Here is a 13734-nt window from a genome sequence, read left to right on the forward strand (position 1 = left end):
ACTTTTCAGTCGCAGTTTGGTTGGATTTAGAAAAAAAGGATTATGGCCCAGATTAAAATAATCCAGCGTTCACTTGAGGTTTCACACAGGACGGAGCAATTATGACCAAGAATAAACATAATCTCTGAAGTTACAAGTGACCAGCCCAGGAGAACGTGCATCAATGTAAAGGGGGATAGGTTCAGGGTTCCCTACAGTGACTGGAGAGGGGGGAGTTGATGTGCAGTTAAGGGCCACAGATCAGGTTTGAACCCGGTGTAGCTGCATCAAAGATTGAGCCTCTGTAAATGGGGTGCACACTCTACAAACTGAGCTGCTACGGTGTCCCGTTTTTGCATTTGTTAGCACTAATGACACTGTACCTACCTGAGCAAAACAGGACAGTATCTCACTGACTTTGCATGAAAACAATGTCTTCGTCCTTCAAAGAACTTGTATACATGAGCTCAGACTGAGGACCGTCAACTTCATAATGTGTTGAATGTATATTAAAGCACAAGAACAGCCAGAGAAATCATAGAGTACATTTTATTTTAAAAAGTATGATTCTATGTGCTTCAAGCAAATGTCTTGAGTGGATTATGAACATGAGTTAGACAAAGCCCCGTTAGGACAGTTGACTTATTTCATAGCATGATTCGAACATAGTACAAAATATTTAAAAAATACAAACCGAGTATATCAAATGTTGACATATTTACAGTCTTCAAATACAGTAGCTGAAAAGCTTCACAAGTAAATGACAAGAATAAAAAGACAAGCCATATGCTGAGAATGGAGGTACAAATGTGGGCGGTATTGTATCTTATGATGGAAATCTTTCCAAACAACATCCAGGAGGAGGTTTTTACTCCAAACTCCATCATCCATCAAACCAAAATGTGAATCCCCCCTCTTAACACCAGTATATCTGCTGCACAGTGCTCAATTTTGGAGAAAATGTCACGGATTCACACATTCACATGCCAGTCGGATAGTTGCGGGTCCAATCTGATGTTTGCTACTGCATTTTTCAATAAGTAAGAATAACCAGGCAACGATTAAAAACTACCACTTTTTGTTTCATGATGTTTTGAAATTATAAAAGACCAAAGTGCCTTATGGGTAAAATAACTTGTAATCAAGCAGTACTATAAATGATTTACATGTCACATCACGTTGGTTAAAGTTTGTTCCAACCATTTTCTAAAACTTAAAAATCTATTGAAAGAGTAGTACAGCTGTATAGAAGTAGGATTTCTTGTAAAACCTCTCAGGAGATCCACAGGCTCACCGAAGTAGGGGAGCTCTAGCTTTGGGTATGGAGTGACTATAAAGAGAACAAACACAAAGTCAGTGTTAATAGAAGGGCAGATTTATGCACATAAATCAGACACAATCCTACATTACAGGTAAATCCAAAAAAGCAATTTAATACTATTGTAATTGCAGTTAATGCTGCACAGAAAAAAGAGGAGATAGATACCATAGCCTGGAAAATCGAATTGATTGCAAGGAGCTGCGAGCTTTATGTCCTCTGGAGACAGTGCGTCTGTTGCACGTAAGAAATATGAAAGAGAAGGAAAGAAAGAAAATATGTGTCACAGATTAGCACCAGTAAAAGGAGGCAGACGTGGATACAGAGTGGGACAGGGACAGAGGACACAGTGAGCAGCAGTCCAGAGGAGCTATAGCCAGTCATAGTCTGAAAACCCCTTTTCTTAGAAAACATGCAAGGAAAACTATAGAGAGGAGCAGCAGGGAGACTGAGGCAGTTTCATTTGGCAACCTGACAGTGGTGCATAAGCAATATATACATACATACATATATATTGTTAGTACGAGGTCTGATTAAAGAACTGTGGCTGGGTTGCACCATCGTGGTCTAGCAAGTATTATGCTGGAAAAGAGCAAGATTTACTTAAAAACCTTTGACTTTTTAAAAATGTAGATCAAAATTCTGCTATAATTTCATATAACTTCAACCTTTGTCAAAAGTTTGACTTAGATGGAAAAGTCATCTTTCTTCTGTAACAAACTAATAAATCAGAAATAACATTTAGGTACTTAAATTCAGACCTGATCCTTATCCTTCATGAGAATGTCATTTTTCTCCCAGCTATCTCAAAGACATCCGACTTTAGACATGCGTAACATTGCAACTGTCGGATCATTATTGTTCAAATTTGATTTAACAAAACAAATCTTGGTTATTCCTAACCTACGTAAAAGATCTGATTGAAAAGAATTGGTGGAAAAACCACAATTAGATTTTGTTTAAACATTTAATCCTTGTTGATGCATCCCAGCCTAAGTACATTAAGTGATTATAATACAACCACTGTCTTGAGCATTAAGAGGAGAAAGAGGGAGAGTGCTGAGCCTCTGGATTTTGACTGGATTTACACAGGCACCAATGAAATCATCTTTAACAGAGATATATTCATCTCTATGGCTGCCAAAACTGAGGAGAAACCATTTAAACATGAGTTTTTTCCTGTTTGGACACCATAGAGAGCATCTGTTCAGAGAAAGCTGATCAGTAAGAAATGGGTTTCTGTTTGTGTGCAAATGCAGCCCAAGCCTCCATATGGCTGAGAGCGGGTTCGAGGGGAGCTTGCCTGCAGGTGGACCTGTGCCATGTTTAAGTTGTTGAGAGTGCCTGTGCTGGCTGTGGCACTGGCTGTGTCTCTATGGCTGCCACATGGCTCACAACACATTGGGTCTCTGTCGCCAGCCACTACATGCAAGTTGCCTAGGGACCTGACCAGTCTGGTGTGGCACAGGGAGCTGGCAGAGAGAAGGGAAGCTGTTAATTGACTCCACACTGACCCATGAGTGGCTATAGCCTCTTGGTTGCTTTTCAGTTTGTCAATTTCACATAAAACATTTCAAAACAGTCTAATATACTGGATATTGCATCGTTGCAGCAAAAAAAACAACAACAAAAAAGGAATCTGTCCATCTAGGCAAACAGTTTTACCCTTTTAATTCCTGTGCTGCTCTCCAACATAGCACATCTGGGCTTACAGTGATTGAGTGTCAAGTGTAAAATCCTGCAACTGACCTTCCTCCTACTCCGTGTGCATGCAGTGAGGTTCTGGTCCTCTTCCTGCTGTCTGAGTGGTCAGACAGAGCCAAGTGGTTGACGCTGGCCTGCAAGATCACCGGGCTGCAGAGGAGACAAATGAGTTATTAATTAGTCTGAGCCATGTTTAATGTCAAAGCATACAGTATGGCATGCTGGGTGTTTTCTGTCTGCACTGCAAACTTTACCTCAGGGACGGTGACGACGACCTGGTGTGAATCTTATTCTCTTCCTGTCTGTGAAAACATAAGTAACACAACAGTAGAAAATTTGATTAAACTTTATATATTGAGAGATCTGAGAAAGGTGACAGGACAGAGTGGAGGCAGAGACTGTATGGAGATGGGTGAGGCTGTTTTAAAACATCCGAGTGTTAGACTTGTGCACAGATCAGTGTTGCAGCATCAGCAGCCAGGTAGGATTAGTAAAGCCAAGCAAGTACCAGAAAAGGGCACAGGGTGGCACTAAACAACTTAAGAGGGACTTGATTTGCCTTTTCACAAAGTTATCATTTTCATCAAGAAGGCTTAACTGTCTGCAGGGGTTTAATTTTAACAGTTAGCACTGCAGTCAACACAAAAACCAGCAAAGCATGATGTTTAAAGATGACAGGATGATGGGAACAGGAGGACAAAAATCAATATGTACAGAAAATGGTGACAAGGCAGGAGCCTGTGATGATTTACAACTGGCTCTGCTCATCTGTGCTTGCAGAAAGAGTAAGAGTAAAAGTAACAAGAGGATGATTTTGAACAAATTTCTGATTTGGTTTGGGAATTAAAAAGAGACTGAGGTCTCACTTACAGCATTCTCAGTTAGAGCTCCAGAAGGGGGGGCAGGACAGGTTTTTGGGGGGCTGACGGGCGGCAGCACTCATTGAAATCCTAACCCGTCTATACAGAAATGCAGGATGGAAGAAGGGAAGCCATACAATATCCACCACAGGGCAAGGCTACACAGGGAGGAGAGCAGCATGGCTACCAGCCATCTGAAAGGAGGACAAATCCAACAACAAGAGCAAACGGAAAAAAAGGGGGGGAAAAAAAGGAAGGAGAGACAAGAGACGTCCAGGCAGGACACAATGCCTCTGATGTTTAGCTTTTCCATTGGGACTGGATTAGATGAAATACCTTCACAGAGCCTTGTATCCTACAGTGCCAGTCAGCAAGTTTTTGTTCTTCACTTGCTCTGATGTGTTTGCACTTTGCTATATACCTAGCACCCGACCGATATGGGAAATTTTGAAGTAGATAACGACATTTTAAGCTAAAAAGCTGATAATATACTGATAATTAAGCTTAACGGTTGATACCGGCCTGCCAATATGTTGGTTAAGCTCTAACAAACTTCACGTAAACATGCACAAATCTTACAAATGTTTAAGTATTCATTAACAAATTTTACTCCCCAAAAACAGAGCATTTAATAAGAAGCTGGCAGAGACGGAAACGTGAAGGAGTAAACAAAGCTCAGGTGGTACGTGTACACTGATCCAGTCACAGAAGCAATGGAAAAGAAACAGGCAATTGACAATGAATCCGGCCCAACATTAATTACATGTTAGACACAAACATAGAGGCATGTCCATGCGTGCGTGTCCAAGGGTTTCATGCCTGCTGCCATGCATGAAAAAGGCAGAGAAGATGAAAAGTTTTCATATGCTCTACGCTCTAATCGTCACTGGAATTCAACATGCATTTCTGTGTTACATAATAAAACAAACAGTGGAGCCAGATGGTGAGGTTCAGCTGGAAGTTAGATGTTTGTGTAGCAACGCTGATAAGGCATATGGCCTGAAGTGCAAGCAAATCTCCCTTCTGCCTCGACTCCCTCCTGAGAACAGATAATCACCCATTGTCATCCCACTACCTCCTCACGTATGTCGTTTTATATCCTTTGTATTAGGATGAGGATCAGGAGGAATTTACCATCCCAACAAAACCGTTTAAAGCAGCTAATTAAAGTCATTAAACACCGCAGTCAAAGATGATTCTAACACCAAAGTATCAGTTTTCACCTACGGCTTAAGTGGTTGAGCAGGCAAGTGAGCTTTATTAAACAGGACCCAGTTGGCCTAAGTAACATTTATTTTTCAGAAGTGCCAAGTCAGTAGTGCAAGCCAAGCACTAAAACCTTTAATTCAACTAATCCAGATCTTGCGTAAAAACCGAGATTAGTTGAATAATCGGTGCTGTTGCTAACAAGTACAGCAGGCTCAACGCGAGAGCTTCACTGTAACTCAGGGGATATCTCGGATAAGCCTCGATATCGGCGCCAAACAGCTCAGTGTGTCCATGAGAGGCAGATAATGAAAGGCGTGTAAATGTATTGCATCCACTAAATGCATCTCCACTTCACACCATAGTCATCCAGAGAAAGAAAGAAAAAAAACAAAATAAACGTCAAGTCAGCCATACCATTCACTGGCACAGCAAACCATTTCTACAGGAAGAGGATGTCAGCTAGAAAGGAAGTGACATGCACTTACCTCCATTATACAAAACCTCACATCCTCTCTCTGTTTTTCCTCTCCCCCTCTCTTTCTCTGCCTCTCTGCTATCTTTTGAACGGCAGGCAACACATCGGCCACGCCGTGCCCATGAGGCTGCAGCAGAACGCTACCACCTGCCTGACATGGGACAACAAAAGCCAAAGCCATATGGGTACATTGGCAGCGGCCGGTCAACCATCCTCAGCCATGCTGACACCCAACCTCCCAGGGCTTGATTTACATGGGCACAAATGAAGTGGACTTTATTTAGGGAACAACAGGGTAGCAAAGAGAGCTGGCTAGTCTAATGCTTGATCCACACAAATATGCACGAAGCAAAACTGAAATAAGTCTGCAAAGGCATAAAGACTTTTATTGGTAACTACATTTTTTGGAGTTTAATTTGTTACTGTTTAATTCCACGTATGTTTTCCTTTCGTTTCATCATTTCCTAGATGAGTCAGTGTCAGATTTGACACCTGCCCAGCTGATAATGCACTTCTACTGCTGCAGAGCTCAGACCTACAGTGAAATAGAGTAACTGTTGATGTTAGAAATAGAACATGCAGTCACTGTAACCAGCAGTCACTCATAGTCCTGAATTGATTGACACTCAGGCTAGTTCCCTTTCCTACTGAAACACAATCAATGTCTGTTTTTAAATGCAGTCTATCTGTCTGTACAATCTTGATTAGATCATCATTGAGCTCTGGCATTAGGCAGGCCTGTGCGAGATGACGATACATATCCTGTCGTCTTTAGTTTCAAATCATGCTCTGTCATTTATTTTGTTGTTTCACAAATCACACTCTTAAGGGTGATATTTTTTGTCATTTTTTGGACAACGCTTTGCATCCTCCCTCACGGGACAGATGCAGGCAGAAAATTTGAATGAAGGTAACACAAACAAACATGGAGGCGATTGAACGTGATGCACAACATCATAATTCCGAACAGGAGAATGACTCCTATCAGCCAGGACAAAACAAGGAGCTACTTCTGTCGCATAGACGTGGACTAACCAAAGTGTACTTTACTTTTTTATTATCTGCATTTACAGTGGAATGTGCGCTAGGAGGTGCTATGGACATTGTAGTCCTCAACAACTTTCATATATCTGCACTCTTTTTTTTCTTAATTAAAAATGCTAACCAAACTGTATTATCTAAACTATTAACTTGATCTATTTTACAGTCTTCTATTGGCGAGTGGCTTAATTACTCAATTAAGGACACTTGATTACTGAGCGACTACGAAATTCCATATTGATTTGGCCTTTCTACTGCACTTCGCTTAACTCACTTATTTTTAAACTTTTAAAAGGAACAAGACAGTTGGCAGATTACCAAACACGCAGCTAAACAAATGAAGACATCATCTTTAACTTCCACATCTTTTGTGCCTTACTAAATCCAGCCCTTCACAAAAAGTTTTTCTGGAAGGTTGTGTGTCAGGTAACTCTAATCCAGCCCCCCAAACAACTCTGTTATTCACTCTGTGCCTTAATATTTGACCTGCTACAGCGTTGACTTTTTGTTCATCCTCATCACTCACTGATTACAGATGAACATGGAATGACTTATATTACACTTGATCTGCATGTGATGACATTAAATGAAAAGAACCTGAAGGACGAAAAGAAACAGAGTTATTAAATTATATGTCACAGATAGGGAGGAGGAGAGAGATACCGCCTGGTTCCTTAACTCCTAAATGAATTATGATTTTAGGATGAAATGATAAACTTAACGAAAAAACCTACAGGGTCACTTCCTGGTCATTGTGAGATCCTAATTATTCAAATCATATGTTAGTTATGATTTGAAAAACACAACTGTATGTGTGTAATGGTCCGAGGGACTGACGAGGAGTGCCACTGCTCATTTTAAAGTACTACAACACGACGGCGTGATGCATGAAGAGACTCGCAGGCTGCCTGGGAACTTACGATAGTGAGCCTGAGGACGATCTGGATTGCCGCTTGCTCTTCAGGGCACGCAGTTTATCTCCCTGTGTCAGACCATTTCTCTCCTCTTCATCATTATACTGTAAAACAAACAAAAGGCAATGACTAGACCAAGTCCTGTGTGCGGATTTCATGCTTAATTATAAAAATCCTGCAGCAAATTTCTGCATTTCAAACTCACCAGCTCCATTTCTTCTTTCTTGGACGGCCTGTTCTTGTTGCTTCCGTTGATGGTTATGTCGTCCACTCCAGACAGGATCCTGGTCACAGCCATCTTGCCATTTTCTCGTTCGTTCTGCATCTTCTCCCGGAAAATATCTCCCTCTGCCCACAGACTATTCTGCTTCCTGAAATGTAAACAAACCACAAAATAAACTAATTTTTCTTGTCAAACCTCCACCACAACAATTAAGATATCCCAGCAGAATCTGCCCTCACATGAAGGTCCTATGACACAGAAAAGAAAGAAAGCCTATTTTCTTTATCAACACCTTTCTATACATGATGTGGTCCTACAATTATGTGCAATTTGTTTATTTTACTTAAGAGAGTCCAAAATTTCTGTTTTGCTCAGACTGCAGTCACACAGACCTGATGAAGCAGGTTGGATGAGTTTTTGACTGCCAAAACAACAAGGGTGTCATTTTTCTGAACTTCAGGTTGTTTGCTTATGTACTCGTGGATGTTATATTATAATGAGGCTGTTACGATACCACAATTGCACAACAACCTGCACACAGTGCAGAAAAAGTCACTGAACACAGAACGTTTTTTTATAGCTTATAGCTGTACTTTCAACGCTATCAAGTGCAGATATCGTATCCCTAAAACATGTATCGACAAAGTATCAATACTTCTGATGACCCTTAATTATAGAGAAACACTTTGAGATCAGTGATATGGCGAAATTTCTGCTATACAGTGAACACCTACTCTTCAACAAAGTTCTGCTGAGGCCCAATGATGGACCCTGGTCGGCAGATCCGTATCCAGGCAATGGCCTCTGCAGCAGTCAGCCTGTAATGTTTCATCATATAGCAGCCAATCAGAGTGCCAGTCCTCCCCAGACCAGCTGAAAGGAAAAGAAGTTGCCACTGTGTTAAAATCGTGCAAGAAACCTGATAATGAGCAGTTTGTACAGACAGCTACACGTGTGTCTTTCAACAATTTTTTGCAGTGTCAATGTAGGTTAGAAAACTGACCTTTGCAGTGGACAGCAATGGCTCCTTCAGCATTCTCACAAATGTTGAGGAACTTCCTGACGATGGCGTCAGTTGGTGTACTCCCGTCCACAAAGAACAGATCGTGGTGCTCAAACCCAGACTCTGTGAAACGCCGGGCATCGTACATCTTCTTGTTGAGTCTCACGATAGCGGTGACGTTATGATTCCTGAAGTATGGGATGTAGGCCTCAGGAGCGTGCAAAGGGTACCCTGAGGTAAGAGAAAAAAACATTCTTGTGAGTGTAGAACAGAAATAATGATTTTTAAAACAGAAACTTAAGGCACATTTCACTTACCATTCTCTATTTTGGTTTTTGGATGAGGCCCGCTGAATGCAAGGAACTTTCCTGGAATGATCCAGTTTAAGTCTCCGTTTTCTGCCCTCTCATAGTGCTCATATTCTTCCACATCAAAGTTGGAGAAGTCGAGCCAGCCGTATTGCAGCGCCTGTTAGATGGTGGGGAGGGAGTAAATTTCATTAGGAGCATGACACAGCAACAAAGAAAAATAAACAACTCAATCGTAAAATGACATACCTTGTGAACAGCCCGAAGGCAATCCAGGATGTTCAGGTTGTACATGCAGGTTCCAAACGAAGCATCTCTGAAACATAAAATATAAAAATAAGTCATCGAACTCTCAGCACAACAGACTCACCTTTATCCATCCTTTAAATATTTCCTTGGCAAGAATGCCAACTGCCATCTCGCACAACCTGTTCTCAAATGCTTTGCCAAATGCCTTCTTCGGCATCTTCTCTGTAACTAACTGCATTTTATAGTCACGGTAATGTTAACAGGGCACAAGGGCCCTCGAGTCTTCAAGGTGTGGTGACTTTGAAACCGGTTTCTTATGTTACAGTTAAGTTTTTATATAATCGTCTAATATTTTGAAAGTTTTGACAATTTGACAAGATATTTAGAGACATTTTTGCAGAATAGCAGAAGCAGCATTCTCTTGATTTCTTGAGATGGATGTAAAATCTGTATGTGATGCTTGTTAGGAATGATTGCGAGATGCGAGTTGTCATTCACTAGGCACCTGCCACCCAAAACCAAAATGCATGTAAAAACATCAGGCTATGCAACATTTTTCATCAGATAATCTCGACTTTTCTTGATCAAATTTGTCTTCAACAAAGGAAAAGCTACACTTTATCAAAATATGAAATCTATGCAACACTGAATTGTTACCTGAACGGAATATATGTTGAATTCCTGGACACCAGCAGACTGTAGGCCTCCTCTGGCGACATGTTTAGATTCATTACCTTCAAAAACAAATGTCCAGTCAGCACATGCCTCTTCTATACCATGCTGAAATTGTTTCAGATGAAAGATGAAACACGTGAGTTTGTACACCACTTACTGCATATGAGCCGATTAGGTAGGCAGCGTTGACTTGTTTCTTCTGATCTCCACAGGTATAAAATATAATCTTCTTCCTCGAGAGTGTAATGGACTGTACAAAGACAGCATCAGCAACAGTATGAATTGACATGTGATACCTTATTGATCAATTTGACTCACAAACACATTATAATACATGTAGACATTACAGTAACCTAGACAAAAATGTGAATTCCTCAAGAATAAGGACTTCAATCTGTAAATTCAATCATGACTTGATTACAAATTTGCTACACAGGTAGCAGGTTGAATTAGGGATTCACAATATGGATTTTTCTCAGCTGGTACAGATAGCGGATAATTTCACATTTATATAATTTAAAAGACGTTCATAAACTGTAATTTATGCACACCTGAGGGTAATAAATGCTCAGATGCACTGATGATATGATTTAATATTCCATAGCTCTAATAACATGATGTGTTAAAACTTGTAGACATCTTCCCTCCTCTCTGAACCCCTTGTGAAACATGTCGTCTTCCTCTCTTCTGCTCGGTCTCCAACTTCTTTGTGTTTATGGGTGGATCGCAAAACCAACTTTCAAGGTGTGAACAGCCACCTACTGTGTTGAAGTTTGTAAATGCCGTGAAAGCAAGTTGACTTTACAGTATCTTCTCTGTTTATCCACTATAATTTCACCGAAAACAACACAAAGCTGATAATATACATTTCTCAATATCGGGCCAATCGGTTATCGGTCCTATATTTATTGTGCAACCCTGGGGTGAACGTCAATTAGCAGAAATTTTATGCTAAAAATGTTTTTGCAATCACCACGAAACGGTTATATTCTAATATAGGAAAGAGGCTAAATTGTCCGTGTCCAACAGCCTTGACCATAAACAGTGGTTGAGGCTGTTGTCAACACAAACCAGGGAGAGTCAACACTGCTACTCGGCTAATCTACATTCAAAAACCTATAACCTTTTACTCTACTTTGCCTACCTTGTGCATGTATAAGTAGATATTGATTAACCTGGGTTTTACCTACATCCCAGTCTCTCCACCAGGAAGTGCAATTAGGAGCAGCAGGTTCACTTTACCTTGAGCTTCTTTGTCAGCTTGCAACAGAAGCGATAAAACATGGCCAGGTTGAGGGGTCCAAAGTCCGCATAGAAGCTGAGGGAGAGGGAGGGAAAAGGGAATAAGAAGAAAGAGTGTCAGAGAAGCTATTTATGCAGCCAGCCGCGGTCTCTGGGGAGGTTTCATTAGATAGAATCAGCTACTTCAGACTGAAACTGTGAAATCACTGACAGAGTAAAAGCTATATTTGGAGGCATTTGATGCTGGTGTGGGTCGGTCAGAACAGGACAAAACGCTGCAAAGATGAGCGGTCTTTTTTTGTACCACACTAGCACAAAAATGACTCTGAAAGGTCAGTCATGTCCTCTCTTGAGGCCCATTTAGGCAGCCATACAATAATGTTGCTGTGTTGAGGTCTCGGCCTGCTCAGTCGTTCTGTGCAAGCGACATCTACTGCATGTCTGTCCGTCCGTCCTGGGAGAGGGATCCCTCCTCTGTGGCTCTTCCTGAGGTTTAACCATCTTTTTTTTCCACCTCTGTAAAAAGGTTTTTTTCTCTCAATGTGATAAGTTTTCACTCACACGAATCGAGGGTCTAAGGACAGAGGATGTCATTCACTGTACAGTTTGTACACTGAGGCAATGTGACTGATGATGATTGATGGGCTTTAAAAAATAAAATTGATTTGATTGTCTTCCATCAGTTAAAAAATGGGCATTTCAAAGCCACACTGATGTGATGTTTGAGCTAGAAAGCGTTTAATGGTGAAAAATTAGTGACTTCTACAATTAAAGTTGGGTTCACTGCATTCTGAAGAAGCCATGTGCAGCACCAGCACTGTAAGCAGGCATGGCCCGCCCATTTTTTTTTTCAAAATGCATATGTTGATTTACACTATGAACTTACTTCTCATATGCCAGTTCTTCATCTATGCAGAAACAGTGTCTCTCGGCTGTGCTCTTGATCTTCTGCTTTAGTATGGCGAAATATAGTTGATCTGGAGGAAGGAGGAGGGGGCAGGGCGAGAAAATAGAGTCAGTTACATGCTTTTGTCATGCACACAGACTTTTGTTGTCTCACATTTCACCCCCCAAAATCAGCTCCAAACACTTTTTCAAAGTCTTTTCCAGCTACTCACCCTTGATAAACTCAATGCATCTCGACGAGACATCGTCCGCGGTCATCTTCCTAACACTTCTGAACATGACGGGGTTTTTTTTTTTGCAGAGAAACGTACGAGGGTGAATTTCCTTCACGGGGACTTGCGCATACTGAGTAAAAAAAAAAAAAAAACTTCCACTGCGCACGTAAGATTTTTAAAAAAAAGTTATCTAAAAGCGATAATTTAACACCAAAAGTTGCGAGAATAAAACGTTTAGTTCCTGTTGTGGCTCTTCGAGGGCAGAAAGTTACCAGTCGAGGTGGGCGAAGGACACTTTCGTATCTAAGTAAGTGCGCACTCTGCTAAAAATGATCTCCGCCCGACTCCTCCCCTACGCACTTTCGCGGGAGGCTATTGGCTGCGAGAGATACAGGGCCCCACGCGATTGGAGGAAGAGCCTGTCAGTCAGAGCGAGCCACGCCCACTTCAGTTTAAAGTCCTGGACATGAGACATATGATAGGCCCTGGGAAGGTTGCCCAAGCGGTTGCTAGGACGATGACCCAGCCAATCAGATAGGTGATTTCCTCTCGGGCGAACCTCCCTCTCTCAGATTTGAGCTGCGCAGGGATGCAAAAGCAGCAGGAAAACGCCATAAAAAATAGGAAAATTAACATCGGACGAGCCTGACAGCTGGCTGACTGTCATGTTTATGACATGAATGCACAAACGCATCTTTCTGTGCACAATTATAACTCGTAAAACGTGACAGTGCACACAAAGCGAAGTTCTGATGCAATTTATTGCGCTAATAAATAAACGCCAATGCAAAACTGCATTGCTCATGTTGTGTATTTTTGTGCAGACTGCGGATTTAAAATCGACGCAAACAACAAATCAGCGCATTTACATAAAAAGGACAGACGGTGTCGCCATATTAGGTCAAAAGCTGCAAAAAATCAAAGACTTTCACACACCCCGCATATTCAAAAAAGCAGGGATGTGCATGCGCAGTCCGCCGTGTCCGTCTGCACATTATTGCCAACTAGGCTTAAAGTTGAGCGGGTTCATCCTGCAGACCCTCTTACCTGTTATCTCAATGTAAATATCAGAGTTTGGCGCCGCCTCCGAGCTGTTGTGAGCTGCACAGCGCTTTTTCCTCGACTCGGCTCGTCTCCTCTCGCTCTTGCGCTTCATTTTCTCCTCAGGGCTGCACGGTGGACATTCAGCTGCAGCCGACCTCCTCCGCCTCGCACTGCGGCGGCTTGTCCCCGTTCCTGCCGCTGTGTTTTTATGGCATGTCTTGCTCCTGCGCCGCCGATGCTCGGTATCTGCGTATGCTTGCCGTATATGTGTCAGCCGAGGTGAGGCTGCCTGCTCCAGCCTCTCCGGTGGTGGTGACGTCTGTGAGCAGGGGCAGGTTTTCTGCTGTCTGAATCCCCCTGCATGTGACG

At 41.9% G+C, this 13734-nt stretch overlaps 1 protein-coding gene across 6 annotated transcripts; it reads right to left on the reverse strand.

Moving 5' to 3' along the window:
* Window positions 1-512: 512 nt before the first annotated feature.
* cdc14b (cell division cycle 14B) lies at window positions 513-13654 on the reverse strand. 6 transcript variants are annotated; one of them, XM_073465693.1, is made up of 16 exons: window positions 13369-13650; window positions 12087-12177; window positions 11201-11276; window positions 10116-10208; window positions 9941-10017; window positions 9284-9350; window positions 9044-9194; window positions 8727-8957; window positions 8458-8596; window positions 7706-7871; window positions 7507-7604; window positions 3256-3303; window positions 3047-3151; window positions 2601-2769; window positions 1466-1531; window positions 513-1309 (listed from the first exon to the last, which is right to left on the reverse strand). In XM_073465693.1, exons 1-15 carry the CDS (start codon window positions 13475-13477, stop codon window positions 1508-1510), a joined length of 1644 nt encoding a protein of 547 aa, XP_073321794.1. In that variant the 5' UTR covers window positions 13478-13650; the 3' UTR covers window positions 513-1309; window positions 1466-1507. The 6 variants fall into 6 exon arrangements, 5 of the variants coding, with proteins under 5 accessions (XP_073321794.1, XP_073321796.1, XP_073321795.1 ...); XM_073465695.1 differs by lacking the exon at window positions 13369-13650 and adding an exon at window positions 12319-12626; XM_073465694.1 differs by lacking the exon at window positions 1466-1531 and having other exon boundaries at window positions 13369-13654.
* Between the last annotated feature and the right edge of the window lie 80 nt (window positions 13655-13734).

Source organism: Pagrus major, chromosome 5 (genome assembly GCF_040436345.1).
Source record: "Pagrus major chromosome 5, Pma_NU_1.0".
In the NCBI taxonomy this organism is placed as follows: Eukaryota; Metazoa; Chordata; class Actinopteri; order Spariformes; family Sparidae; genus Pagrus; species Pagrus major.